The 26,256-nt window shown below is 38.6% G+C and overlaps 1 protein-coding gene across 1 annotated transcript; it reads left to right on the forward strand.

The window, feature by feature from the left end:
• Window positions 1-255: 255 nt before the first annotated feature.
• On the forward strand, window positions 256-21,449 carry OPRK1 (opioid receptor kappa 1). The gene is given in 5 exon segments (XM_032712639.1): window positions 256-519; window positions 1,010-1,336; window positions 15,160-15,512; window positions 19,940-20,261; window positions 20,263-21,449. Coding segments are annotated over 4 exon segments (1,143 nt in total). The 5' UTR covers window positions 256-519; window positions 1,010-1,076; the 3' UTR covers window positions 20,471-21,449.
• The last annotated feature ends 4,807 nt before the right edge of the window (window positions 21,450-26,256 follow it).

Consider the following 26,256-nt stretch of genomic DNA (forward strand, 5'->3'; position numbering starts at 1 on the left):
TCCTGTGGGGTTCAATAGGACAGAAATGATCATTGCTTGAGGCCTGGGAATGCAGGGGGAATGAGGAAAGGCAACTTGGAAAAGTGTGTTAAAAATAAGCATTTATTCATTGCAGAACGTATTTCTTGCTTTCATTTTAATTTATCTGCCTCTCACTGTCTAGAAAGAAGTCATGTGAGCTTCTGAGCTGCAGGGACAGAGACAGAGGAGAACGTGTGCATCAGTGCAGTGCTACTGGAGCCCCGGCAGAGCGGGAGGGAGGCAGAGGGAGCGTGAGAGAGAAAAGGCGAAGTGGTAGGAGCTGGAACAGCAGCAATTGCTACTGCTACACGTTTCGGCTCATGCCCGGCAACCAGCTCTGCTGCCAGCACGCCTCTCCGAGGGCACAGGTGCTTCAGGTTCAAAAGTCCTAGAAGGGCGGTGGTACTTTTAGGAGCCAAGCGCAGCTGCTTTATTCTTTTCTTTTCCTGCAAAGAACATCTGTTTGAGGACTCCGCTCCTTTTCCTGGACTGAAAGAGGTATTTTTTGTCATTAATGTGTCTCTTCTTTGAAAGCAGGTATGGGATCAGGAAAAAATAACCCAGGGCAGGGTGTTAAAGCAGATGTGCAGAGAGATGGTGGGTTTCTCTGTCTCCTTCCCCTTTATAGCAGAGCTTAGGCATTCAGAAGCCCTTGTTAGGATACACTTTGACATAAATATGGAGGATGGGAAAGACAGGGTTAAAGTGTGGGGTTGGATCTGAAGTGTTCCCATCTGGTTTGCTTCTCTGTGAAATCTCTGAAAGTGGAAGAAAACTTTCCTTGTGCACTTGGAGGAGCAGCATTACATAGCAAGATGTAAAACTTGCAATTATACAATATGAATGTGATTTGCTTAAATCTCTGCTCGGCAAATTACAGTTCCCATCACAGCAGAGCTCCCCTTAACACATACAAGTCTCAGAGGTCCAAATGTTTGGTGGCTGTGATAGCACTTCTGTTTCTTTCTTTCTCTTCCCTCTTTTCCAGCTTAATTGCCTACTGCTGCCTGCACACTCCTCCTGGTCTCCCCCTAACCTGTGAGGACTGTACCCCTATGGATGCCCCTGTACAGATTTTCCGTGAAGAACTGGACTCCACCTGCTCCCCGGGGCCCTGTCGACCCCCCAGCACCAGCAGCAGCTGGCTCCTCGGCTGGGCAGACTATGACAGCAATGCCACTGGGGCCCTTGGAGATGACCAGCACAACCACACCAGCGTCTCCCCCGCCATTCCCATCATCATCACCGCTGTCTACTCGGTGGTCTTCGTTGTTGGATTGGTGGGAAACTCCCTGGTCATGTTTGTCATCGTAAGGTAAGGGGCTTCGGGTACTGGTTAGAAGAGGTGCAGAAGACCGTCCCTAAATTTGGTAGGGTGGAGGAGGGGGCGGTTTATGGGAGCTCTCTGGGTGAACACCCATGAAGAGCTGGAAAAAAGCAAGGGAAATGACCCAAACTTTTTCAGTCAAAGTGTTTTGCCTGGATGTGCAGTTAGAAACAGAAGACACAAGCTGGTTAAAAGTGATCAGTCGTGCAGCCTGAGGGAAGGCGCTGTGTGCCCCGGAGCTGTGTTCGTCGGCTGCCCTCTAGGGACGACAGGCTGCTGGCATACGACGGAAAAAAGCTTGAGTGGAAGAAAGAAACTTCTACAAGGTAGCTTTTTTTCCACTGTGAGGAGACCCCAAGGGACAGCTTATGCATCCAGTCGTGTGGACACTGATACGTTCCTGCCTTGGCACCCAGTGGTTTGTTTAACAGGGTGGGGAAAAAAAGAAATTATAAAGATAGGAGGAAAAGCAAAGGTTGTTTTTATTCTGTTTAGCAGTGTTTAAATTCAGTTATTGATGTTGGATTGAAGAAAGCAGAGACGGTACTAAAATACCTTTCCCACTGTGTTTCAGGAAAGAGGAGAAAGCTCTGTGCCTGTGTCAGTGAGTTTTTCACATTTAACCACTTAGTGAAATGCACCAACACTTAACACTTTTGTATTGGTGTATATTTTAGCTTTCACTATGCTTTCTTCCCTCTTTTTGTCCCTTTCATTTGCAATTTATAGGCATGTTTGGACAGTGCAGATCAGCAGGGCAAAAATGAACAACCAAGGGGAATAAAATCACGCAACTTTTTTGGGCTCTTGCTTCACAGTCTGTTTGAATCCTACTAAAAATTCTGAAAAATAAAACCCAAAAACTTCAGAGTATTCATTGCTCAGATGAAATCAGCTTGTTCACAGAAAAAATGGAGGTATTGGAAGGGATGTTGTTAGTAAAGCCTGCACAAAAAGGATCAAACATTTGCAGGATGTGGAAATAACTGTCAGATGATATAAGGGGAAGTTATTAGAAGCAGTGGAGTTGTTGATAAGGTACTGTACAAAAGATGAGTTATAAACAGGTGAGTACTCCTGAGTAATGAAAATAAAATTTCCTTCAATAATGTAATAAAGCAATATACCTGTGGTGAGTTTGAAAAAACTGTGATGTTGTAATTTTTATAATCCTGCATGCCCTTTTGCCCTTCCTTCAGTGTAGAAATTTAATTTTTTTTCTGTATTTCTGCAAGAAGAGATGCTTCATCTTGACGGTCACACAGCTGCAAAGGCAGAGATTTTCTAAGCCATCAGTCACTAACAATGATAGTTGATTAACTGGCCTGGGCAGTGGAAATAAAACCAAATTTAGCCCTTAAAGTTACCATGTATGTATTATGATGGTGTATATGTATTTGCTTTTTTCTTTCCTTTGTTACCCTCCTAAGACTATTTTTGTGAGGTTCTAGGTAGCTATGACTTGCTTTCCTACTATTTCCTACATTAATCTGTCCTTCAATTTCCTCTTGGTCCATCTCTTGATTACATAATAATAATAAAAAAAGAATGACAAAACACTTGTTTTTTTTTTCTTCTTTTATTTATTTTCAGTATCTTTCTTTCCTATGTTTCTCTGTGGCAAATATTTTAACCAGTTCTAGAATCATTAGCTAGAATGCAGGTTTACAGTTTTCAAACATTCCTTATGATTTTAAAATATTTCAAATGTTCATGCAAGAGGTATATTTTTGTCCTTACTTCTCATCTTTCTCCGTTTTCCTCTCACATCCATTCTCTTCATGATTTTCTCTTAGGATGGATTTCAATGACAAATGAACAATGTAGCCAGCATTGATGTCCTTTTGTGAGGAAAATCAAGGTCTGTGGGAAGCTTTTGAGAGCAGATGGTAAGGGATAGTCAAATCGTGTCCCCAAGACATCCCACATTACCTCTCCTCCTTTAGGTGCCACGACTCTAAAGGAGAATGGGGACAGACTGTGTCTCTTCTTTACCTTCTAGCTGAATATAGGGTTTGTGTGAGGCCTCTTGTTGAAATTTCTCAAGTCTGAATTCCTGATCTGCTCTCCTCCTCCTCCTAAACCCTGGACTGGCAGCCATAGCAAGCACTGCTCCTTCTCCCTTGCTCTTTTAAACATAATCTAATATTATTAGAATAGCTCAGTTTATCTACTACAATGATCATCTAGTCCAACTACCCAACCCTTTCAGGCCTGATATTGAGTCACTTTTGAGTGACAAAAAAAAGACCTCTTATGTTCTGAGACTGTCAGTGAAACTGTTGCAATGTCAATGCTGTGGTAGATTTAGGAGATTCCAGAGTCTTGAGATGCCTCAGGAGCAGGCTCAAATTCAGCCATAGCCTGTGGTATAGGCAGGCCTTGGCCAATTTCTTGCTTTGCTACCATTGCAGGACTGGTTTTACTACTTCTGCACAAATGCTGCTAGAGAAGCTCATAGAGACCAGCGAGTCAGCATCTCAGCTGCTTGTGCACAGAATGGTGGCTGTCCAAAATCTTTTATAACTGTGGTGGGGTGTATTTCTGGTGAGAGGAAAAACCCCTCTCAGAGTTTTCTTGGAGGGAAAAATAATGGGAATGACATTTCAACCACATGTACAAACTCCTAAACTCTGAAAAGTAGCAGAGTTTGACACAGCTCCTGTGAGGAGAGATTTGTGTTGAAGTCTGAGTGGGAATGTTATTTTAGTGTGGTGACAGCATGGCCTGTTAAACTATTTATCAGGAGACCTAGATTCTTCTCTTGGTTTTGCTACCGGGCTTCAACACTTTCTCCTGTTTTACAAGGTCACTTAATGGCCCTGTGAATTGGTTTCCTCACATGGAAAATGGAGATCTGGTAATCGCTGTCTTTAAGCATACAGCAACAGTTAGATTCAAAAGCCAAAGTCTGATCATTAAGAACACTAATGAAGCAAGATCAGGACTATTGTAAACATCCTGAACTACTCAGACACATGTAGAGTGGCTATGTTTACTGTGCAGAAAAAGCTCTGTGTTGAGTACGCAGTGGACTGGCAGCCTGTTCATGCCCATGGCAGTCGGCTCTCACTGTGGTGTGGGTGGGTGGTTTGCAGGAACTCTCCCTGTGTTTGGACCAGTTGTGTGCCACGTGTATCATCCCCAGGGGTCTGCTGTCAGCCAGCAGCCAGCTGGGTGGATGGACAGTTCACGCCGAACCATGGCCTGTGGGATGTAGCGTTCTCCTATTGCTGTTGCTTTTCCTGAGGGGACAGTAAGAGAGAAAGAGATCATTACGTTGCGTCTTGCACTGGTGGGAAATCCAGATACCGTGTGGGAAGAACAGTCGTCTCCTGTGGAGGAGAAGGGGAACCATGGAATGGGTTTCCAGGTACCAGGTGAAGTTATCAGACCTCACCTAAGTAAAGTCTTATAGCTACGTGGCTCTTGGCATAACTAGAGTCTAACTCAACCCCAAATGTCTTCGAAGGTCTTCAAAGATAATTCTGGTGGTGAAATAGTTGGCTGAAGATGATAAATAAAACCACTTGTCCTTGGAAGCAAAAAGTCTTTTCCCTGCATTTCTCCTCCCTCATGATTTTATTTTTCTAAAATTCAGTGCTAGCTTTAAACAAAATGGTAGTTTCTTGTGACAGCTGGAGGGGAAAAAAAATCTGCTGACTAAAGTTAAAACTTTAACTGTAGATTTACCCTTATCAGAACTATAAACATACTCTGATAAAAACTCTGGGAGGTGCTGTCTCCTACCCACTCCAGATGTGCTTTTTCTATATATATATGTCTTATCTTCATTATTCCTGAAGTTATCTACTGAGACCAACTGATATCAACAAGATCCTAAGCAGCCAATCCTGTATTTCTTCTAAATCTATATTTCAAGCTTCCAGTGAACTGAATATTTTCTACGTTCAAAAAAAGTTTTAAGACGAGGTTGTTTCACGGAAATGTATATTGATTCCTAAGGGAAAAGAGAAGCTATAATCCTCTACTTAGTCTAATGTTGAAGACAAAATTTAACCACTTACACATTTTGGTCTCATATTCATTGAACTGAATGTCATTTTATGCAACAGGAAGAGTGTATTAAGAAATGTCACATCAGACTGACTCCTTTCCAAAGAGTTTCTTAAATTTCCCCATCATTCATTCTAAACAAGAATGAAAATATTTTTTAAAAAAGTACACAAAAATGAATAGATTCAATACATTGATTTAAATTAATAAGAGATTTTGATAACACCAGAAGATTACTTGTTAATTTCTTTAAATTATTGGTTTAATTTGATTAAATTATATTTGGAAGAATATTGTTCTGAAATTAAAAATGAAGCTCCAGAAGAGTCAATATAACTGAATTACTTGTTCCCTATTGCTGGCAGTTTGGATGATTTCATTGTTTTGTGAAATCAAGGGTTTGGCTGCTAAAGGCAAAGGCTGAGCTGTACTATACTTCATGAAGTTTATGACTTTTAACCTGTTTTTTCCCTAATCAGACATCTGACACCTTACCAGTAGAGACGCATCAAATGGGATTGATAGCAATTCAGCACAGGACTTCAAGAGCATCTAGCCTTGCCTCACCAAATGGGAGATAATTTTGATAAGTTCTGCAGTGTTTGTCCAAACTTGACATAATTTCTGTCACAACTCTGAAGACTGATCATTACCAAAAGCTTTACAGATGGCACAAAGACCAAGGCAACAGGAAACATGAAAGAGGACAATTTTATAACAGAATATTGATAGTCTGACAAGCACAGACCACTCAAACAAAATGTAAATTGTTCTAATACTGTTAAAACCCTAGTAGGCAGTGACTAAGTGAGACCTGGAATTTATAGGCTGACAAGAAACTCATCTCATGCTGTTGCTGTGATAAGAATAGCTGATACTGAAAATAAGCAGGGAGAGTAGAGGAAAGGCTTTAAAGGAATATTTACTACAGACAGTATTAAAGAGAGACTATAGCTTATAGTGAGTAATCTGTTTGGCTTCTGAAAAGTAATTTGGTATCCATCCAGACATTTCCGCTGGGCTAACAGCCAGGTAATCATTTATTTCAGAAAAAAGGCATAACTGCAATCAGTGTCTGGAAGCAAGATGAATTACAGAGAGCCTTTTTGAACTGGCAGGGAGTGAAAACTTACAATAATTTTCTAGTTTGGCTGCTGGCAAGGCAGAAAGCTGGAGACAGCTTGCCTACTTTCAGACAGGAGAGTGGTGGGAAGATCATGATCTTGAAAGGAGCATGGGGAGGGTGTATAGTGGGGAGATGCCTTTGGGAAGGGCAGACTGGCTAAGCCCTTCTGCTGAAGAGGACAAAATGAGGGAAGAATGAGCACCCTTCATTAGTTTTTTGCTGAGAGGATTTTAAATCTGCTGAAAGGGTGTTGTGGGAGGAAATTCTGAACTGTGTGATTTGCATTGCCTGGGATGCATTAAGAAGAAGGGAGCATAATCTTCCTGTCCTGCCTACTGTCCTCTCTGTTCAAACTGTGATTAGTTGGTCCCTTAAGTTAATTCTCTGAAACAGATGGATTCCTAAGAAGAATTTGATTCCAGTTACATATTTCTTTTTAAAGAAAAAGCATCCACAAAAACTTAGATAACTCTACTTCCAGGAAGTTTACTTTGTGTCTCAATTTTGATCCTCCAATCTGCCAATATCAGATAATTCTTGCAAAGGTGTGGAATCTGTGCTTTCTCCTCAAGGAAGACTTGGGCTATATTTATTTTTATTTTCTTTTGTGAAGTTAGAGAGGTATGAGGAAAAGGCAGTAGGAATGTCATTTTGTCTATAGACAAGCATGAATGCAAAAACGGGATTAGTTATGGGGAAGGGATGTGTACAGATGGAACAAGGATACTGGAAGAGGAATGTCTGACTCTACTGGCATTCTACAAGATGTAAAAGGATATAAATAAGGAATAGTTAAAATTGCACAGCATTTCCATGGTTTTATTGGTAAGTTGGTATGCTAGCCTGTGTATTATCTTTGAAATATTTATTTCTCCTGAAGCCAGAGGGTTCAGCCCTCGTTAGATTCATCTTCTAATCCTCACAGAAGTGAAAATTAATTCTAGGCAGTTTGCTATTTCAGTTTTGAGACATTAAACTCTGTGGTCTCTGCAGAGTATGAAACCACAATTTTCTTCAGTGTATGAATTTCCTCAAATACCTGATAAGAAAGTGAACAGAAGTTTTTTGGTTTTTTCCATTTTTTATGTCAATCCACATGTGTAATACACAGTTGCTCATCTCTGCTCCAAAAGTCAGAGCCATTCAGCAGTGCATTGAGTGAATATCTAGGTTTCCCAACTTAGCTATGTTGCACATGGAAAACAAGAGGGTTTTATAATTCCTGACTGACTACACAGATAAATCCAGTTTCCACTAGATTGTTGGTAGTCTAGCCATTGTGGTTACTGTAGGGTAACTGGTAAAAGCCTCCTTGAGGAGTAACAGACGAGAAGCTGCTTGGTAGGATTAGTTCAGACAATCTATAAAATTTCATCTAGTGTTCACACTCAGAAAATATTTTTACCTTGCCACTGGATGATGGACTGCGTCAAGACTTCCTGTTAGATGTGTCTTTCAGAATGACTGGTTTGTTAAAGGGCATGGAAGAAGAAGATTTCCACCATGGAAGATACCAGCTATGCTGTTCAGTTGACTGCGTCCTAAGGTTTTCTGAATTTCATTTGAATCATCTTGTTTGGGAATGTGTGTGTTCAGCTGGTCTGTGCTGTGTGCTTCCTGAGGCAGGCGAGGAAAACAGATAAACGGTAGACTCCAGAGAAAGTCCTCTCAGCTGCCTCTTAAGACGGACTGATGACTTTACCTTCAGCTGGCTCACTACTAATATGTGTATTTGTTGTCTTACCACATGATTCTATACTTGTTATAAAGCAGAGTCCCTTCTCTCCTGTTCAATTTTGTTACAGGAGTGTTGACCAGAGATTTGGGTCTCTGCATATTCAGTGCATAATCGTCCTATGAAACACTCCCAGTAATGTCAGTTGTTATTCATCCCCGTGGCAAAATGGAAACTAGGTGCCTTGTTTTGGGAACAAGAGTGATTCCCATATCCCAAGACCCCTGAGTGAGAGATTCCTGAGTTCTTTCCTTATTTCTGTCCTGCAGAAACATCCAGGGGAAGCAAACATTTTTAACATGTAGCTTCTTCCAACCAACTTCTGCATACATATCTACCTATGGAGATCAGGGTCTCTTCAAAGAATAGCAAGGAAGTAAGACCCTGAGAAATCGTTTCCTGGAGCTGCTATCTCTGTTGCCTTGAGCATGAGATTTATCCTCTTTGCCAGGCGATCTCTGTCCTACTCACTTTCCTCTCCCATAAACCCATGGAAGCACCTTGCCGACAGAGATCACGTCCTTCATTAAAAAAAAAAAAGTAAAGAAAAAATTCTTCTGAGAGATAAGAACAATGGGAAAGGGGGATGCTTCAGAGACATTGATTCAATACTCACTAGAGCAATATACCTGTGACAAGTAAGAAGGATTACAATGCCTTGTGTAACACCCTGGGAACTCCCCATAGCATGATTTGTCAATGGAAAACATCTGCAGCAGCATAAGGTTTTTCAAGAGAAAGAGTCCAGTTGCTTGAAAAAGGTCACTATTCATCTCTACTTACCAAGAGAGATCGAAAAATCAGTTACATAGTGTAAGCTAATTGTCTAGGCTCTTTAATAATAATATTAGACACAATGGTTTTAGATAAAGTACTAATTTTTTTGAAATTCTACATTCCCATTATTAATTTAAGCCACACTATAAATCACAGCACCTTAACCTCTGAGGTCTCCTACCAAGATCATGGAACTGAAAATTTCAACAGTATTATTGTTTCTAACATATTAATATTTCTTCAAAAATAGGCTCTTAAGCTCACATAAAAATATTAAAAGCTTTTATCACAGAAGGAAGAAAATAGTTAATTTTTTTAAGTGGCATGACTTTTTCTTGACTTTGACCCAGATATATGTGGACTTGAACTTCTCTAATTCAGAAGCTGGTTCTTCACCTCAAGAAAAAAGTTTCCCCACCTAACCTAAATCTACAAGATCTTGTTCAGCCTCAGTTTATGGCTAGTTCAGAGGAATAATGGTAGTGGTATATTGTAAGGATTTATGATACCTTTTGACATTCAAGTAGATTATGCTCCCTGAGGGGAGAATAAAAGATAAGACCTACATTTTTTCTTTAAGCTGCTTAAAAATAGGTATTTTCAGATGCTTATTAATAAAGAGAATTCCACTTTAGGATACAATTTTGTAGAGAACAATTTCTTCAGCTCCTAACAACTTTGATGTTAAAGACAGGCAAACTTTAAACATGTGCAGTGACAATGTTTGCCTTTATTTAAAGTGTTTTCCAAGGTCCTGTGTACTGATAAATTCTGACTGTTATTCAAAACGTGATACTAACATGTAACCCAATATGGACATGGAAACTGCAAGATATAAATTTTTATATTTTTTAAATTACCTCAGTCTTCATTTCATAATGGCATAAGCCTTTATAGTTGAATCATGAAATCCAAGAGGTAGCTGAGGCCGTTCGTTCAACATGGTCTGGGTTTGCAGTAGATTGTCCTGAGTTTTTTTTTTTTTTTTTTCTTCCTGTCCTGATGCAGTATTATGTTGAGGGTACTGTGATTATAGCCCTGAGGATTTAGAGTTTTCCTGACTAGGATTTTCAGCTGCTTGATCTCCATATAATTCATTCAGAGCAACCTAGTGGAACAGAGCCTGCATCCTGCTGATAGATGTTTTTGTAATTCGTTTTTAGATGTGCTTTAGCTTTCATTTTCATTCACTGACACAGGTATCTGCCAAAAATACCTCATTGCTATACCTCACTGTATTTTATGCTTTTGTATTTTCACTCTTTACTGGAGAATGTTGCAGTGTATTTGTTAGTCTTGCTCCCTTCCCATACCCTCTTTTCATACTGCAGGGAACATTTCATCCTATTACAGTTACAGTAAAAAAGGTTGTCCAGGGCCTCCTTCTCAGCTTTTATTAGCTTTCTAATATTACAGCATACTTTAGGATCCCACTTCCATCCTCTGCTTGAGATAATAACTTTAAGGGGCCTTACCAGCAGATTTTATCTGATAGCATGCCAGCTCCTCAGTGGCGTGCTTCTCTCTTCTTTTACCACAATGTCATTGACAGCTTACGCTAGAGGTGTGAATTCTTCTTATTTACTGTCTTAAAAAACATGAGCAAATTAAATTCTACTCCAGAAGAGGAAAAGAACAGTAATGATGAGGCAACTGAGAAATGGGGGGAAATTTTCTAGGGCTCAGTCTAAAGGCAGTCTCAAAGAACTTTCCATTTTTGGAAAGTGAGCTTAGCCTAAATTGTAGCTGTTTGAGAATTTTAATTTTGAGAATTTACTTTTGGACATATAAGTAATCATAATTTAAACTTGCTTCTTAAAAGCTTTCATTGTGTATCCACCTAAAAACCCCCATCCAAATGAAAGTGTTATGTTCATCTTGACTATTTTTCTTTCGATATATCTTCCAGTTGCTTAACAGTCTACAAGAGGCATGATGCCTGTTTATAGCTTAACAACAGTCTGGAGATCCACCAGCTTAAGTGATCAGAGGTTTTACTGCCTCTTGAAATTAGATTCTAGTGTCTGACTTAAAAGAGGGACTTTCCCTTCCTACGTAGTACTAAAAAGTTATCATTCTCGTATGAAATCTCAGTATTTCACAAACCACTTTCTAGACATGGGATTTCACATGAACAGTTTATACAGCAGTACAAATATTATAATAGTCTTTGAAACTTACTTCTCAAAGACACTAAGAAAATGTCATTAATTGCCATCTATCCTGTAGTTATGTCCAGGTTTCCCTTATCTGTCCTGCTAAAGTAATTAAAGCAGATAGCAGTATTTTTAACTTAAATGAAAGCAGGTATTGATATAATTTTAATTTGGCAAAGGCGAACAAGATTTCCTTACATAATAACTGTTTTGACCTTGTTCAAATGCAGATTTGGGTGAATGGAGGGTATGGGGGAAAATCCCAAATCACCTGAAATATTTCCTCCTATATTTTGGTGCAATGAAATGAGTTGTAGAAAAGCATTTAAATCCTTCGCCTTGTGGACTCTATCAGGGTCCTCTCAAAGTGTCTGACAGCAACAGCAGTCACTCCTTTAACTGAAGTTTTGATTAGCTTGCAAGCATATATCTTCAGAGGCATGTGGGGCATTTAATGATTTTTAGGTGTTTAATTAAAAACACTGAAGGGCGTTTAGATGATTGAGTCCAGATTCTCAAAGGCATTTCTGAATTTTATGAACTTCTAAATGAATTTATGATTTAATCTATACTAGCTTACGACTTTAAAGGCCAATATCTCATTTATACAGAGGCCAATGTTTTCAGGTGAAAGTATCAAGCTCTTTATATTACCATTGTGGAGATCAATGGGTTTTGAGGTTGCATCAGTAAAACGTGCTTGTACTTAGAATTGCTGGGGTTAACCAGTGCAGCCTTCATCCCTGAGTTAGGTATGCATGATGCTTCTGCAGTGCTGGGAGAACAGATTGCCTAATGTAATATTTGTTCGAGCAGAACTTTTTGGTCTCCTGCCTTCTTGTTCAAAGTCTGTCATAGAAGCGGTCAGGTGCCTATTCTGGTGCAGAACGAGTGGGGCAAGGAGGCATCTGGGGGATGTGAACTGGGGTGGATTAGGGCAAGGCCATCTAGTCATGAAACTGCCAGGCTGGTGAGCTGTGGGAAAGGATTAGATGCACACCAGGTAAGGTTATCAAAACAAGGATTTTTTATGTGCATATGCACCCCTGAATGAGTCAAATCCTTCACAAAGCTATATGGGAGAAAATAGCGTACTGTGGGTTTTTCTTTTCGTCATTAAATTGTCATTCCCATATACAGCTTTGATTTGGTTACATTGGAAGTTGTCTAAATCTGATGCTGGGATGATTCTGTGTTTCTCTGTGCCTGTGAATGATTAAGACATCCTTCCTGTTGATCAATAGTAGTGGATAAAATTAATTTTCTTTTTTGTACATGTGTTGTGTAGTCCAAAAAAATCAAACTTGCACAATTTACACGTAAAACATAAGCAGGGCAGATAAAGACAACATGCTTTATGTTGCAGCTTCAAAAATTTGAATTTTGAAGATATGTGAAAAACTAGTCCTGTGTTGCAGCAGTTCTTTCCTATTCCATTGGAAGGCTAGGAAGAAGGAAAAGGGGCACTGGGAAAATATTTTATACATGGTTGTAGTATCACACACGAAAAAGAATTAAGGTTGCCAGGAATGGGAAATGACAGATATAAAGACTTTCAGATATCTGATTTTTCAAGTCTAATAAAATCTTCTTAGGTATTTTCCCTAGCTTTCTGCTTTTCTTAGAGAAAAAAAGGAAACTTTCCCTACCTATCCCTAAGGAAAGTTTTTGAAGATCTATAGAATTAATGATTCAGAAGAATGATTAGTTGTGTCACCTCTGTTTATCAAAGATCATTGTATTTTATTTAAATATCCCTGTGTTGAGGCTAGTAACTTGTATTTGACTGAAGCAGACCCTTTGCAAAGCAACATATCTTGATTTGAAGACAACAAAACATGGAAAAATTACCCCTTTCTTGTGTAATTTTTTCCCAATAGTAATCAATTTAGCTGTTAGGAAAAATCTGTCATTGTTTCTAAGCTGAGCTTGTCTGTTTTAGAGTTTTACGTATTTGTCTTCGTTATGCTTTTCCTTGTAGTCTGAAAAACTTCAGTGTCTGCTGTCTTCTCCCTGTGAGGTCTTCAGACACTGTAATCAGGTCACCTCTTGGTGCTCTTTTTGATAAACTAAATGTGCTGAGCTCTTTAAGTTACTCACAGAAAGAATTTTCTCCACTTTTACTTCATTTATTTTTTTGGTGCTTTTTATGCAACCATTCCAGCTTCCCATAGCTTTTTTTTTGGCAGTATGAACAAGACAACAGTTCCAAACATCAAACAGTGATGTCCATAGAAGTAAAATCATCTTTCTACTACTACCTTTCAGACATTTAATGGAATTTAGTCTATTTTAGCAGAGATTTGCAATTTGAGTGTTTAGTGAACTTTTGTTCAGTCTTACAGCCAAGATACACTTGGAGATGATATTTCTTCTTTGTTTTTTTTTTTTTTTAACCAGTAAGAAAGTTCCTAGTCTGTTATTATGTCTTATATCTGTTTTCTAGCCATAACTCTCATGCTTGTGTTTGAACAGTGCCTTAAGAGCTATAATTCAACTTACAGGACAGACTGCCTCCCTTCCTGAAAGGCCTGTTGAGGAGATTGATCTGGTGAGGGGGCAGAAGCCCAGCCCTGACTGATAGGTTGGTGTGTGAGTGAGAAGGATTTACTGTCTTTTCCCTTGTAGTTTTCTTTTCTGTGCTTCAAGCCAGCATTTGGTATTATTTTCTCAATAAGTCTTAATTAGAGTATTTTGGGAAAAAAAATGCTATTTTTAATATTTCGCATTGATCATAAAATGACATTTCTGCCCATTTTATTAATACTTAATTTACATATCAGGCATATTTTGACAGCACTGCTCAACCTTTTTTTTAAAAATTATTTTTTATTTTATACATCAAAGTTTTAAAGGCAAGTAGATACATTGCCCTATGTGTTCATAGGGATCACATTTTTTATTTCCACTGTAAATGATAAATGTAGTATAGCAAAATATAGCTATATGTAACACACATTTCTGTGTGTGTTACATATGCACATTCTAGTTTGGGCACACACTCAACATATGGGGCTGAAACAGTTTTAAGGAAGAAAATCTCTCATTGAATCCAATGATAAATTAACAGCAATGAGCAAACACGACTAATTGGAGGGAAGCATTTCAGAAAGAAGTGTTAGGTATATTCCTGTTAAGGCTCTCCTTCATCCTTTGTGTCCATCTCAGAGCTGGAAGCAGTCCTCCACTGGCTGTCCCCCAAAACAGTCATTGAGGCAGAACAAAGCAGGGTGCCACCTCAAAAAATAGATCTTATTCTTCTCTGTAGGTTGAGGTTCTCTACCATCTGGACAAAACAAGTGCTTCATTTTGATGAAATTAAAGGATGCAGGAAAAAAATATCACTATGACAATTTTTTCCCCATTGTGGTATCATACTTAAATAGTCATCTTTTACATTAGCAGTCATAAAAGAGTGGACTGGGAAAAGCTGATGATAAGAAAGGAGAAAAATTGGCAAGGAAGGAACAAGGAAGGGAAATGACTAAAACTTGTATCACTGGCATTGTAGTGAATTCAAGGAGGAGAAACTATCATATAAGAAACAACCTGGCCCAACAGACATCACAATTAACACGGATTCTTACTGAAGAGTGGGATAACTGTTCCTTCCACAAAGCAAACCCAGAAAGCTCGCAATCAATGATAGTTAACTATAAGAAAAGGAAACACAGAACATTTTGGTCACTTGCAAATGTAAAAATGATATTTTTTTGTAAAAGGATTTGAAAAAATAGAATTGAAACCAGGATTTGGCTAATTAGATTAAATACATTCATGTGCCTGGTTTTGCCTGTGGTGAATAGCTCTAACTGCTAATGCAGGTGCTGAGAGACTAAGTAAAATTTGTTCACTTATTGCAAAGGTCTTGCATTTGTGTGCACTTCTGTCATAGATGAGACAAGATGTTAAAAAAAAACAGCTCTAGCAAAGCCTGACTGATACATATCTGAATGAGCATAATCATATTTTAAAATAATAAAGCCTTATTTTTTGGCAGGTACACAAAGATGAAGACAGCAACCAACATCTATATTTTCAACCTGGCTATGGCAGATGCTCTAGTTACCACAACTATGCCTTTCCAAAGCACCGAGTACCTGATGAACTCTTGGCCCTTTGGTGATGTGCTGTGTAAAATAGTAATCTCTATTGACTATTATAACATGTTTACCAGCATATTCACACTGACCATGATGAGTGTTGATCGATACATTGCCGTGTGTCACCCTGTGAAGGCTCTGGACTTCCGTACACCTCTCAAAGCAAAGATAATCAACATCTGTATCTGGCTCTTGTCCTCATCTGTTGGTATATCTGCAATAGTTCTCGGAGGTACCAAAGTCAGAGAAGGTGAGTGTGAGCATTTGGAATTCAGTCTTTTTTTTCTCAGCTGACATAAAATATAGGTTCAAATACTGATTAAACCTGGCTGATTCCTTCTTCAGAAAGTATGTATAATTTCCTGACATTTTGAAATATATTGTGGAACTTTACACTATGACATATAAATAATTTAAGCTCAGATACCCTGGCCAACTAAAGAACAAAATGTCTGTTGTAGAATGAGACCATCAAGAACTACTAGTAGACAGCAGGGGGAAATAATCAGGAATTTATTCACAGTTGACAAATCTAAAATCAGTTGAAACCTGAAATGTGGGCTTAAGGTGTTTTTTTTTGTAGGTGTGAGAGCAGTTCTGATGAATTTCTAAGAGCAGAAACAAGAATTTTTGGGAGCTTATTATCACCAGCCATTTCACAGAATTTGAAGGCATGGTGAAGAAAGGAAAAGTCAGTAGCTGGAGAGAGAAAATCAAACTAAATTATATATGACAATATCTCAAATTCTTGTTTAAGGAAGGATGGGGGTATATCTGGGGATGTGGAAAAGCTGAGAATTAGGATCAGTAGAGGAACTGGAAATTCAGACCATGGTAGGGAAGCAGCTACAAGAACATGGAGTCAATGAGATGTGTATGCAGACCATGCATAGACTTTGCTTGAAATTTATAATCCATGAAGGACTGTGGATTTAGCCCCTATAGCTAATGCCTCATTACAAAGCTGACTTGCTATGGAGTTAATTTGATTTTGAAATCCTCCTTGAGAAGGAAAGGGTAGAAGCATTTTCACACACATATACTTCATTCCCACCAGCATGACCGCAGTACAGTAGTACCTCAGTGTTTGCAAAAGGCTAGAGACTCCTAATGATGTCCTTGGGTTGGAATCATCCTGTTAATGGATGGCTTGATAAAATACAAGTCATGCATATTTATTTGGCTTGTTTGAGATGTAAATAATCTTTTGAAAAATTATTAATAATTTCCCGAATTAACAACATTTGCTATTTAGAAAGGCTTCACTCCTATCAAGCCAAATGGCAAAGTTTGTGTAAGGACACTGTTTTATCTGGCAGAGACAATACTGTTAAGCTGTTTGACATAGATCAAAGCAAAATAGCATTTCAGTAACAGCTGCTCGAGGGCTGATAGATTTGGCTGAAGATATATAGATTTTGTTCTTGTTGTTGGTCTTCTGGTATGTAAGTGACAGGAGAGTCCTCAGGAAACTCTTCTTTCAGTCCTTTGAGGGATCAAGTGTCCTCGTCTGCAGTAATGTAATTCTTCTCCCTAGTAAAGTTTTGACAGGCTCTATAAAACAGTGTCTAGCTCAGGAAACATTAACTTCCAGGCATATTTGGGAAGAATGATCGTCTTGCTACACACAAGATCTCGAAGGCCATGGGACACTGACTCAGACAGGTGTTTTGTTGGAGCACACCTAACTAATAGAATGTTCCTGTCATTCACTGTCAACATCACATTTATATCAAGGATGTGCTCTGAGGCCTGCAATGATTAAATGCCTTTTCCATGCCACGTGGCAGACAGCCCTTTTTTTACTTATGAAACAGAGACTGGTAATACAGAGCTTAGCTGGGCTAAATGAGGTTGGAAATATTGGCAAATGCGTGTCAGCCACTACTGTTCATCCCTGCTTGTCTGATCTAAGGTCTCTCTTGAGCATTCAGTGTCAATTACCTTGTCTGGTGTGTTCATAAATTGCTCTGATAAATGCTGAAGGGATCCTCCCTTTGTCTGACAGCTGGAGCTTAGGACTCAATCTTTATGTTATGTTGGCCAAAACAGTTGTGTTTATATGCTTCAGGGCCTCTTCTGGGTTCAGATTTAAGCAACGACTGAACATCAAATGAAAAGTGATTAAAGTTCCCTCACTGTGCTCAGTTAGTCCATTCTGTATTACAGTACAGAATTGCTCCCAGTTGTATCCTTTCAGATACATTTTTCCTGCAGAATAAATTTCACACATGTGTAAATTTTCTTTCCCTGTCCTTAATGGAACCTTTCTTTCTGACAAATTATTCAGCTACAAAAAAAAAAAAAAAAAAAAAAAAAAAAAATTAGAGGTACTTTTAGTATTGCCAGTAAGGGTATGAAGCTCTGTTTCAGTACAGAGGAGTATGGATGCCTGAAAGTGACACAATCAATTATATATTTCCTATGTTGAGATTAAGATTAATCTTAAATGGTAGCTTACTAAACACATTAAAACATATATTTACACTAAAATACCATCTAGAATGCAGTATTTTTCCTTATATATCAATGTATTTGCAATATTGGTCTTTCAGAGTTGAAAAGGTCAGTATGAAATCTTAAGTACTTACTACGTGACACTATCTGTGGTTTTGCACTTTTCAGGCAGTAAAAATAAAATACAAATTTGATTTTATTCTATTCCAATGTTCCAGAAAACTATCATGATATTGTGACAATAATGACAAGAATGTGTATTGCACATGATAAAGACAAGAATGTGTATTGCACTTGATATATGTAATGCTATGATTATATGGAACCCATGACCTTATAATTTTGATAAATATATGAAATTATGTCAGAAGATCTATAAGAGGCCATTTCCTCTGGGATTGGGTTTCAGTGGGTAGCTGGATGTGGTGCCCAGAGCAGTCATCCATGATCACTCTTGCTTTTATCAGGACCTGCACATCTGGATGCAGCTTTACTAGATAATATAGCTGCATCCTTATAATATTGCTGCAGCTAAGCTGTGATCTACTACAAATAACAGTAATAATCAATGTGAAAACTTCTTTCTAGATGATATTGACATTTCTAGAATAAAATTAAGTAAAAGCAACCACACTTACGAAAACCTAGATCACAAAGGATTTAAACAAATTGACTCAGCATCAAGACCCTGTTAAGTCATACTTGTGTTGTCATCTTAGCATCCTGTATCAGGCTTGAAAAATATGTCTTTTCAGTTTTCATCTTTCAGAATCAACCATTAGTTATATTACTTAAAATAAAACCTCAAAATATTTAGCTTTTAGCTGTAAACTATTTCTATTTGAATATTTTAGTACTTAATATCACCCTGTAACAGCTTTCTGATATGTAATTGGGGAAATGTCTGTATGACACTACAGTGATAATTTCTTCCTCTAGTTGTTTTTCAGAACAAATTCTCTGCAATATTGTTTTGATTTGTGAAACATTTCTATAGCAGGGAAATATGACTTGATGGGTTTTTTTTCTGACTAGTCCTGCTAGAGGGAGTCCTGCTATCTGCTTGAGACAGATATGAAAAAAGTGGTGTGCAAGAGTATATTGAATCATTCCACCCTTAGATTTTATTCAATAAAAGTCAATACGTAATAATTTATAGAGGAATAACAAATTCAATAGGGAAAAGGATAAAAAATCTAAAAAACAATGCAGTGCTTTAGAGGGTAAAATCTAAACTACAATTCAGAGTGAAAAATCCATGTGTTACCTTGACTTGTCTTCAGTAGAGTTTAACTGCTGATAGTAGTTTTAAATTTACCCCTTCTCCTGCCTTTTCATTTATCTTATTGCTTGCTTTTCCTTCCTATGCTGGAAGGCTCCAATGAGATCAGCAAGTGAAACCTCAAATATTGCATTGCTTAGATGCGTCCTGTCAGATGAAATATTTCTGTAACATAAAATCAAGTGACAGCCTGTGACTTTGAATTCTGGCATGGAAAATCAGAATGGGCAGGGGCTGGTCTCAGTGGCCCAGATCTTGCAGTCTCTGCACGGGTTGCATTTTCAATGGCACAATCTGTAAAAAGAGTAGCTTCCTTTTGACTTCATGTGCGCACATATTTTATTTGCTCCTATTTGGCAGAAAAGAAGCTGTTGCCAGGAAATAAGTTTTTCTGAATGCAAACACATGTATTCTATTTGCGCTGAAGAAGGCACATGGGAAAAGATTATTACACAATTATCATACATTGGCAAAATCTTCCTACAATCAAAACCTCCTTCAGCTTCCACCGTTCGTGTTACCAAAAATGTGTCTTCACTCACAGAAAAAAACATATGTAGTTTGATAATAATGGTGAGATTTCTACTCCACTGAACATGGTACTCATTCTGGCTTTAAATCTCAGTGAGATTCAAATGAAAACATCTTTACAATTTTTTATTTTTGTGATCTGCTTTTTTAGATCCTCCCATGGGAAACAAATTTTATATGATGTTATGAATTTTAGAAAGCCCCAAACTCTCTCAGTAATTTCTAGAGATGGCTGCATAAAACCAGTTTCAATGGTAACTGAAAGCTTTCCTTAGAGTGATTTAAAGATAACTGCATTTATTAATATCACATTACATGATAATAACTTCCTAGCTTATACTATGACAATTACACTGTTTGGAATATCTAATAATAATGTAATTTTCTTCTTGCTTTCTTCATCCCAGATACTGCTAGCACAGAATGCTCCTTGCAATTTCCAGACAAAGATTACATGTGGTGGGACCTCTTCATGAAAATCTGTGTCTTTGTCTTTGCATTTGTTATTCCAGTTCTCATTATAATTGTTTGCTATAGTCTGATGATTCTGCGTCTTAAAAGCGTACGACTCCTCTCGGGGTCTCGAGAAAAAGATCGAAACCTGCGTCGCATCACCAGGTTGGTTCTTGTGGTTGTGGCAGTTTTTATTATCTGTTGGACTCCTATTCACATTTTTGTACTGGTTGAAGCACTAGGGGATGTGTCCCACAGTACTGCTGCTGTATCCAGCTTACTTCTGTATTGCTTTGGGTTACACCAACAGCAGCCTCAATCCAATCCTTTACGCATTTTTGGATGAAAACTTCAAGAGATGTTTCAAGGACTTCTGCTTCCCCCTTAAGATGAAGATGGACAGGCAGAGCACCAGCAGAGTTAGAAACACTGTGCAGGACTCAGCTTATATGAGGGAAGCATGTGGGACAAACAAACCCGTATGACTAGTCGTGGAAATGTCATCTTACTGTCCTCAAGAGAGAGAGGAGTCCAACGACCTAGGACTGACGCAGATTACCACTGCAGTTTGAATTCAACTCATCCAGACATACATTTCTGGAATATTTCAGAAATCCTGCTAGTTTGAACTAAAGAAAGTTTATTATTGACAAATAAGAAACTCGTGAAAATAAGCTCAAGTGAAAAGGGCCTGGCTGATGGGCTGATGGTCAGGTTTTGGCACCATGTTTGCTGTACTTGAGCAAGTACTAAAACACACTTCTGTGGAGAGAAGAGATAGTGTTGTACCAGCTGATTCTGGATAAGAAAATTCTGGCTCTTCTCTTTACAATGCGTAACTTTACACTGAGCAACATTTAATCATAAAACTGAGTTATACCAGAAACTTCTGCCCCAACAGTATTGATTCTAAAGTATGTAGTTTGACAACTTGATTTGTCATACTCCTTTACAGTGAAGAGTGTTTAGGTTTCTGCTGAACAATACCAGAACTATAATCAATATTGTTCTCAGCTAAATGTCTGTAACCTTTGTCTGTGCTGTGGAAATCCAATTTAAGCATGATCTACCCACACACCAAAGTGATTTTATTGTGTCTGTGTACGGTAAAGAATTTTGGCATTTAAAAATATTGGGATTTAAGGAGAATTGTTAGCACATGTTTAATCACCTGTGTGTAATATTTTCTATGTATGCTTTTCCAAAATGATGGTTTCTTTATTGAGTCTGAATAATATAATATGCACTTTCAGAGTGTGTTTCAAACAAGAGGCCAGAAAACTTCAAATGTTTCACTTGTTATAAAACTGATGAAAAACCATGCTACATACATTACATGGAAGAAACACTCTCATTCCATTTTCAGTAAAGGGGACAAACAGACATACTTAAAATAGTGCTGTAACTGTTTTCTTGGGTAATTTGTGAGCAGACTGAAATAAATATTTGATGAATTAGAAACTAGTGAAGTAGTACATGAACTAACCGGATTGACACAAAGGAAATAAATATGACTAAGTGCTTTAATGGCATTTGACTAAAAATTTCCCATTTTATTGATGCTGATATATTTTCTTTGATACAGTCCTATGAATTCAGTTTTTGTCTCTGTTTTCCTGTGATGATGGAGATGTCAAGGCACAACTACATAAGTTACTAGCTTGCTAAAGGTAAGCTTATGGTAAAATTGAGCCTAACTTTTATTATTTCTGGTTTTGCTGTTGCTGAAGTTTGGAGCAATGCTCTCATTATCTTCAATGGAAGCAAATCTGCTCACCAGACATTATCTTATTAACTTTGTTCTTTATATAAAATAATGAATAAGGTGGGTGCCTTCATTCCACGGCAAATTTTCTCAGAAACACAACCTGATTTGCTTCTATCAGACAGAAAATACGTTATGCGCATCAGTATAAATCATGAGGTTCTTTTTTTTTCTTGTAGCTGGCAGTTCAGTTCCTGTGGAAGTGCTGTAGAAATTCAGCTTTCTGCAGAACTGTCACATATTTTATCGTTAATACAGTCTTATTGTTAATACAGTCATGTTGTTAATACAGTCCCAAATATTTTTGATATCAGACTGATAAATGCAGTGCTCCTACATTCATCTTGCAGTACCAAACCAATGCTGAACAGTCAATGGGTTCAGATACTTCCAGTGGTGCTGCTGCTTGGAGCAGAGCTGTGAAATTCAGACTGTGGAATGTGGTACTTTAGAACCAGCCCCTCTAATGCAGTCATCTTTGTTATTGAAATATTCAAGATACCCCTTTCTGGACAAATCTAGCATTTTCTAATTGTTTTTACACAAGGAATGACCTCAGGCTGCTTGACTTACCTGGGGAAATGAATGATGCTCACACAACTGATTGAGTGAGCCTAACCTCCTGTTCTGCCCCTCTTTCTTTATGTTTTTTAACATGCATAGACTTTTCTAAATTAAGTTCTGACATTTAAGTGGTCAAAAAAAGAAGTTTTAAGGTAAAAATTGAAAAGCCAAGGTATTTATCAAATTAAGAGCAAGTAAAATGGGAAAGAACTGGACTCTAATGAATTATTTTCATTCAAAATAACCTGTGTTCTTGTCCACGATTTACCATTTGCATATGCATATCTATGTTTCAATAGAATTATTATTCTGCACATTACGTGCAGTGCTCTGCATTGTAATGAAAAATCAATGTTCTTAATTTGCAGAAAGAAGGTTATAATAACATTTTTCCTGTGATTGTGTTTTTAGTAAGGAGATCATTATCCCTATTATAGTGGGAGGAAAGTATGAGATCCTAGCAACTAGGCTTGAAAAGTTGTATAAGAATGTGTCCTAAAGGTTTAATTCTATCATCACAGAATCACAGAATCAACTAGGTTAGAAAAGACCTCTGAGGTCATCGAGTTTGAGCCAATACTCATCATCATCATCATGGCTGGGCTTCATGAACGAAGAATTGGGAAGGGCTCTACCCACGTTTGTTGCAAGCGCGTTGGTGGCTAAAAAGGCCAATACGAGATAGACACGTCCGGTTGCAAAAGGCACAACAGAAAGACTCCTTAGGTGGTATATTCTGCAAGGCACAATTCTTTCTGCGTTGCCTTTTCTCCTCGAGGGTCATCCTGTGTGTTTTCTCAAAAGCATCAGCAGCGTTATAGATGGTGTGTCTCCAGGCCTCCCGATTGGAGGCCAGAGTAGACCAGTTATGATGGTCTACCAGATCAATATGGCCAAGGCTGAGATGTTGTTTCAGGGAGTCCTTGTATCTTTTCTTCGGCGCTCCTCTCTTGCGGCAGCCAGTGGCAAGTTCACCATAGAGTAGGATCTTAGGGAGGCAGTGGTCCTTCATCCTGGAGACGTGCCCTGCCCAACGCAGCTGTGTTCTCAGTAACATGGCCTCAATACTTGTGACTGCTGCTTGTTTCAAGAACAGATGTATTGGTCACATAATCTGACCAGTGGATGTTTAGGATTGAATGGAGACAGAGTTGATGGAAGTGTTCTAGGAGACACAGGTGATGACGGTAGATGACCCATGATTCAGATCCGTATAAGAGAGTAGACAGCACTATGGCTCTGTAAACACTGACCTTTGTACTTTTCTTCAGGTGTTTGTTTCATCAAACTCTTTTATGAAGTTTTCCAAAAGCACTATATACCTTTGCTAACCTGTTGTCTATCTCCCCGTCAATCTTACCATCTAAGGAGATGAGGCTACCTAGGTAATTAAACTGCTGGACTGATTTGAGTTCTGATTGGTCAATGGTGATGTGGGGATGATGGGGGACTTCCTGAGGTGCAGGTTGATGGAGAACTTCTGTCTTCTTTAGACTGACTTTCAGCCCAAAGAGCTCAGCAGCATCTGCAAAGCAGGATGTTAAACGCTGCAGGGCTGTTTCTGTGTGGGCAACAAGAGCGGTGTCATCAGCATAAAGCAGCTCCCGGACAAGATGGTTTAAAGTCTTGGTGTGGCCTTCAGTCGCCTTAGGTTGAAAAGGCTTCTATCAGTACGATATTGAATGTAGATACCGTCCTGATCCTCGAGGTCTGCAGTGGCCCTTTGGAGCATCATGCTGAACAAGACTGTGAATAGGGTAGGAGCTAGAACGCAGCCTTGTTTACGCCATTCTTTATTAGAAAGGGCTCAGAAAGTGTGTTGCCATATCTGACTTGGCCGTGCTGATCCTCATGGAGTGAGATGATCATTTTGAGGAACTTGGGGGGACAACCTAAACGTTCCAAAATCTACCACAGACCTCTTCTGCTCACAGTATCAAAAGCCTTGGTGAGGTTGGCAAAGATTACATAAAGACCTTTGCTCTGTTCCCTACACTTCTCTTGCAGTTGTAGCCAATACTCAACCACCTTGTCAATTAGACCATGGCACTGAGTGCAGTCTTTTCTTAAACACCTCCGGGGACGGTGACTCCAACACCTTCCTGGACTGCCCATTCCAATGCCAATCACTCTTTCTGCAAAGAACTTCTTCCTAATGTCTAACTTAATCATGGAACATTGACAGTCAAATTAGTCTGGCTGCAGCAGAAATGTGTCTTGCAAGTTTTCATGTCAAATTGAGAAGCTTACCACACTTCATTGAACAACAGAAGAAAATTGACCAAGATATTTTTAACACCTGAGAAAGTACATTAAAAACAGTACTATGTCTTTGCTTGCAGAATCTGCTTCCAGATGATTAAATTCTATTGTTTGTTCAGCAGTTTCAGACTGGAATGACTAACAGGCAAACCTAATTATGGGTCAGAGGTACATGCATGGTGACTTTGGAAACCTATGTTTAAACCTTGCAAAGCACTTCAATTTCTATGTAATTCCAGACAATTGACTTGCTTTTGGTCTTGTGTAGGCACCTGTCTCTGGCAGGCAATGAGAGGTGAAGGCCCGGGTGGAGCTGCCTGGTCCAGTTGTTGTAGGGCTGGGTAGGGGACGGGGCAGCAGGGACAGGCTGTGCTGCCTCATGGGTCCTGGAGGAAGGCAACATGGGGCAAACACATGCAGGCAGCCTGGGAATCAGCTGTACTTGCTGCAAACAGTCTCCCCTCCCTTCTGTTTTTGAGGTTCCAAAACTTCAATATTGAAAAACTATGGTATGTGGTCATTTGATCTACTTGTGGGCTTAAATTCCAGTCAGCTAGTGTGGATAATTAATGTATGTGTTGCCTGTTGTAATTTAGAAATCTTTCATGTGGAAAATATACCAGGTGTTCTGCTTCAGTGCTTTTGTCTCTGCTTCAGAGTAGAGCATAAGAAAAAGATTTCACCTGACATTCTGCTGCGCGCAGGTTAAAAATTAATTAGGGAGTGGAGGGCTATTTCAGATTCACCTCTCTCTTTAACTTTAAATTCTCTACAGCTGCCACTGTGCAACCCCTACAGATTGCAAAAGAACAATTAGGTGTTAAAAAACAAAGAACGCTGTTCAAACCTCTGTTGCTGGAGATTTCACTCCCTCTACACATTTCTGTATTAGACTTGCACCATAATGAATAGCAGTGGTTTTGGTTTTCTTTTTTTATTTTTCTTTTTAAAACGCTGTTGAAAACCCCCAATGAAATCTGTGTGCGTCAAATATTCTTCACTTTCCTTAGTGCTAAATATCTTCTACACTTAACTGCATTGCACACTATCATAGAACTAAGACTAGTATAAGATAGTTCAGGCATTTCAAGGAAATATCTGACTCTAAAGTGTCATGGGGGAAAAATGATGTCGTACAAACATCACGATTATTTATCCTCCTTATACTCAGTAATAATTTAATAGGAAGTCTAAGGATGGATAAAGAATTTTTCAAACAGATGTTTTTATTTGAATTTCATATTTTGCCAGGAAAAAGCAATGAGGCTCAGCTGGTAATTTCAGGATAGAGTAGTATCACTCTTAACTTTTCAACTCTGACATTCAAGAGGATGTCCTAAAGGGAAAAGAAACTGCTTTCAAAAATGTAACAGTGCATACATTTTCTAGTAGATCTTGGATGTCTTATCTCACTTATGTCTTTAAACATCTCCACACATGCATATAACACTTCATTTTAAAGACTGGTTCTGTTAATGAATTCAAAGAAAGATGTAGATAGTTAATTTGTTAAAATGAATCTTAGGCTTAAAAAATGCAGATGTCAATGAACTGATGCTATTTTACTGTAGATGAAGAAGCAGCCCATGAGGTGTTGCTTGATGCCCAAAACTGCTTTTCAGGTTCAAAGAGCAAGTCCATTAAAAACTATTACCTCTTGGTAAACAGAACCTTCCCTAA

The sequence above is a fragment of the Chiroxiphia lanceolata genome, chromosome 1 (genome assembly GCF_009829145.1).
Source record: "Chiroxiphia lanceolata isolate bChiLan1 chromosome 1, bChiLan1.pri, whole genome shotgun sequence".
Taxonomy (NCBI): Eukaryota; Metazoa; Chordata; class Aves; order Passeriformes; family Pipridae; genus Chiroxiphia; species Chiroxiphia lanceolata.